This window comes from Danio aesculapii, chromosome 22 (genome assembly GCF_903798145.1).
Source record: "Danio aesculapii chromosome 22, fDanAes4.1, whole genome shotgun sequence".
Lineage (NCBI taxonomy): Eukaryota > Metazoa > Chordata > Actinopteri > Cypriniformes > Danionidae > Danio > Danio aesculapii.
In genome coordinates this window covers 16,259,517-16,264,229 of record NC_079456.1, presented here as the reverse complement: position 1 = coordinate 16,264,229, position 4,713 = coordinate 16,259,517, and the positions used below count along the sequence as shown (strand labels likewise).

Below are 4,713 nucleotides of genomic sequence, written 5' to 3'. Positions count from 1 at the left end.
ATTCAGGTGTGTTTTGGTTAGGAAAATGTTCAAAACGTGTACTGTTGGTGTGCCTTCTGGAACAGGGTTGAGAAACACTGCTATATGGCACAAATAAAATGTGCATTTGCAGTTATTGTCAGTATTTTATTAGTATTTCGTTAAAAGTGTTCCATAATTATAAACTGTTTCTTACAGATACACTGGAAAAGAGGTAAATGACAACGCTGATGGCCTTTTGAATGCTTCATTTTAATTCTCTGATCAATACGTGTTACATGTCATACACTTATACACAACATGATAATTGTTTTCAGGTATAGAGCATGTACACTGGTTAGTCACAATTTCTTCCACCAAAAAGCGGCTGACAGCGATTCACAAGTGTTTCGATTTCGTCTACTTCCTGATGGATGTAGGTGCCGGTGACCAAGGCCTTTCGTATTTGGTTGTTGTTGTACACTCTCGTGATCTCACCAGTGAACGGGACTTCAGTTTTGAAGGTATTGCTTGTAATGTCAATAGTGCAGGAATGGTTGGGTGGAATCTCCACAGCCGTGCTCACAGAATGAAGGTTTTTCTCAAGTACAGACGAAGTATTAAGACGTGACCGTGTGCGCTCAAATTTAAGCCCAAGTTTTCCTCCTATTTTTGCAATAGTTGGGATTTCACCAGAGACTGACAGATCAAAGGTGATTCCGAATTTACGGATTTTACCAATTTGATAAGAATATATTTTATCGATACTTTGGTCCAATTTTATTGTATGTTTAGATGCAATGCAGTTTCTGTTGGAAGCTTTGAAATGTTTAAGCACTTCAGGGTTTTCTGTTGACACTGCACTTGATATTTGATACTCAACAACATTTAAATACTGCACTTTAATGTCGTTGTTTATGACGAGCACTTCCCCATCCGTTTTTGAACTCATATTCAGATTTTTAACAATAAATTGCCCACATACCAACAGTGACATTGGTGGAAACCTATTATTGGTATATTTCTTCCATTCCAGCAGTTCAAAGTTGTCCCTGTTCACTAAAAACATCAAGTCTTTGTAATTGGAAATGTCCACATATTTCCAATCCCCGGGGCCCACCATTTGAAAACACGACTTTAAATTACTCTTGAGAAGGCAAAGCTCACAGTTTGAGATATGTTTAGCAATGTAATGTTGCTGTCCTTCATCTTTAACAATAACTGTGTCCTTTGGCACTCTGTCTGATCTGACCCACTCCAAGCTGGTGTTGTGATCAGATGCTGTCTGGTCGATGTTTATGACATTTTCATCAGAAGGTTTCGGTTCAATGAGCACCAGTCCACGTGGATGACGCTGATGGTGGCTCTCTGAAAACTCTGCAAGACAAATCCAGAACAGAAACACAAATCAAATGGCTATTAATGTTCAGGTGTCTAGCTGTTGAGCATTCAGAACTTAAAGAGAATCATGTCAGTTTACATTCAGTCATTTTGCAGACATTTTTGTGAAAGCGAATCAACAAAATGATGAACGTGAGAAGAAAATACACACAAGAAATGCTACAAAGGAACTGATGTTGCGAGAAAGAAAGAGCTAGAGTAAGGAGTGGGAGAGGAAGAGATGTCACCTGAAAATTTTTGTCATCATTTACACTTCGTAAGCTTAACCCAACTTATATGACATTCTAAAAAGATAGCAAAGCCAAAAAAATTAATGAGGATTTCTTATTTTATCATGCTTGACATGTCAACAACTCGTAATTGTATAATGTGTAAGCGTACCAGCACTTTCAAAGGTTGGACTGAGATCCCCCCCTGAAATTGTCAGCAGCAGAGCAAACACGATCCTTGTGCTGATATCCATCTTCAACTGATTTCTCAATGTGTCTGAAATATCACCATTAAGACAGACCTCAAAACAAGTTTCACAACATGTAATCAACAGTGGTGTAAAGTAACAATTACAAACACTCAAACTACTGTCATTTATTTATAAGTGCAGCAAACTGTTTGGAATCATTAAAGGTTTTTAAGATGATGTCCAAAATCTTTACACACAATGATTGATCGACTGTTTAGATGCATGTCACTGATGAGAAGATGAAGGATGTTTACTGTATGAAGACAGAAATCGCCAAATGGCCGTACAGAATGTTTCGTTTACACATCCCTGCACAAATTGCATGTAAATGCATCAGCCTTTCACAGCATTATACTCACTACTCTTGAGGACTTTTATAAGGGCAACTTTTTACTCGTACTTTAAATAATATTTACAACAGATTCTTTCCTCTCTACAGTTTTAGGCAAGTACTTTTACTTCAGTATGATTTTTCAGAACTCTTTCCACCACTGGTAATCAAAGACCACTGTTCGATATCGAAAATAACATTCATTTGCATTCAGATTTGCTAGCCTAAAGTCCTATTTTATAAGTATGCAATTTTTTATTTTAAAATACACTGTCAATAATATTGGTAAATTGGCAGTTTTCTGTATTTCCCTTATGTATGCTTTTGAGTTGCGTTATGGGATGTTGATCTTTGCTCCAAAAGCTTTTGATGTTGAACAGTTAAAATGACTCTCATGGACATTTTTAATAGTTTGAAGTGATATATTGTTTGGCACTCGTGGAGCTGCACATCAATGGATTTGCTCTTCAGTGTTTGGACTTTCAGCAGTGAAAATTAAACTAAACTGAACTGAACTAAATTGAACTTCAACTCTGAAAACTGGACTGACAAAGTTTTTAATTTACTAGAATTTCTATGTTAAGCTGCTTTGACACAATCCACATCGTAAAATCGCTGTAGAAATAAAGAGGTATTGAATATTGTTGTAAATTACAGTACAAAAACCTGGTAATGAACTGCCACTACCTTTTTCTGTTTTTTTGTTTTAACAAATTTAATCCTCTCTATAGTCTCTCTATATCTTGTCTCAAACTCCTAAAGTGCAGTATTTTCAACATCAAAAGTTGTCAGAGCAGAGATAAAACCCCCATAACGTTACCTAATTACAACTGCAAATAACCAGAAAACACGAGATCAGATTTATTTATTTGTTCTAGTTTAGATAATAAGTCTAATTCAGGGGTGTTCAAACTCTGTCCTGGAGGGCCGGTGTCCTGCAGATTTTAGCTCCAACCTGCCTCAACACACCTGCAAGGATGTTTCTAGAAAGCCTAGTGCGTCCTTGATTAGCTAGCCCAGGTGTGTCTGATTGGGGTTGGAACTAAACTTTGCAGGACACCGGCCCTCCAGGACTGAGTTTGGACCTGCCTGGTCTAATTAAAATAAGAATTTTCAGTTCTAATAATTAAATCACTTTGAGTAATTCTGACAAAGTTTTGTTTTGTTTTCTTGAAATTCTGGACCCAGTCTTTGACAGTAGCTTATATATTTACACTTTCAGAAATACAGGTACGAGAGCTGTCAGTGGGCTAGTAGTTCCTGTTATAAAGTTGATTGGTATCTCTATGGTACGTAGTAATTGCTAATGAAAAAATCCAAGTTTGAAACCAATATGTTTACCATTTGAAAACTTACCCCAATGACAGCTCTCATATTATTTCAGAGAGTGAGCCTGTAATACTGAAATCACAATGAGAAAGAAAACAGGTTATGATGTTGTATTTTATATCCTCCATGATGTCTTACCTGTGAATGGTCAACTCTGAGCTGAGAGTCAAGATCGTCTCTGGAATCAGTCCAGTGGACCTTCTTTTCCATCCTTACACTCCTCTATATTCTTGAGATGATGCAAATGTTTCGTTGTGCCACACACATTCGTTTCTCTAATTTGTCATTTAATCTCTTCACATGTAAAATGTATTCCTTCATTTTATTATCCAATTATTTTAACAGCCGTTATCTAAAACATTATCACTTACCGGTGAGTCTTTGGCCATGAATTTACTGTAAGTTGACCTTAATTCTCGACTATCCAATGTGCTATCTGACATTTATTTAAAACAGAGGATCCAGAAGTGTAAGACCTGATAAATTAGATGGCTGTTGAAAGAGCTAACAGACATGTGCACGTTGGAGTGCTTTAGTGTTCTTCTGGTGGAAAAAAGACATAAATGTGAGTTAAAATCTAGACGAACCATTTCACATTGCTAGTGTAACCCCTCTGGGTTTTATTGACCCTCTCTGCATTCCCCCAGGATCCGATTACATTAGTAGAATTTTTCAAAAAACTTGCTATATGGGTCTCCAATATGTTTATTCATTACTCTTCTAGACATTAAAGTCATTTTAAGCTACACTTTAAAACCCAATAATTTAAGGGAACTGAAGCCATTTGAAGACAGATTGCCTTAAATCATTTATTTTTAAAAACTAACATTTTAGAGTACTGTGAACTCCATCTGTGTCCAGGGAATATTAAATACAATTATAATGCCACTGAAATAAATAACTCTTAAATAACACAATGTTTTCCCCCAATATACACAATAAACTTTCTTGAGTTAAATATAGCTTGTTTCATTTGGTATACTTTTATGTTTTTTGACTTATATTTAACTTTTGTTAATAATGCATGTAAGTCTTACTTTAACTCTCTGTTCTGTGGAAACAATTTTCCACAATATATGTTAAAAAAAACATTATAAGGCTTTAGAAGTCAATATTGGTGATTTGAATGTAAAGGTGGAAGATATGAAAAATCCATAAAGAAAATGCAGCAATAATTTACTAAAACACATCTTAAGGAGTGAAAACATTAACTGACATTTTCAAAATTACAAAT

General features: G+C 35.7%; 1 protein-coding gene across 1 annotated transcript; it reads right to left on the bottom strand.

Moving 5' to 3' along the window:
- Positions 1 to 212: 212 nt before the first annotated feature.
- Positions 213 to 3,668, bottom strand: LOC130216293 (natterin-3-like). Its single transcript, XM_056448192.1, has 3 exons — positions 3,618 to 3,668; positions 1,741 to 1,845; positions 213 to 1,335 (listed from the first exon to the last, which is right to left on the bottom strand). The coding sequence occupies exons 2-3, from the start codon at positions 1,820 to 1,822 to the stop codon at positions 317 to 319; spliced, it is 1,101 nt and encodes a 366-aa protein (XP_056304167.1). The 5' UTR covers positions 1,823 to 1,845; positions 3,618 to 3,668; the 3' UTR covers positions 213 to 316.
- Positions 3,669 to 4,713: the final 1,045 nt, after the last annotated feature.

Coding starts and splice junctions, on each gene's coding strand:
- LOC130216293 (XM_056448192.1), bottom strand. CDS start 1,822: ATGGATATCAGCACAAGGATCGTGTTTGCTCTGCTGCTGACAATTTCA. Junction 1,336..1,740: donor TCCAACCTTTGAAAGTGCTG/GTACGCTTACAC, acceptor TTTGTCTTGCAG/AGTTTTCAGAGAGCCACCAT.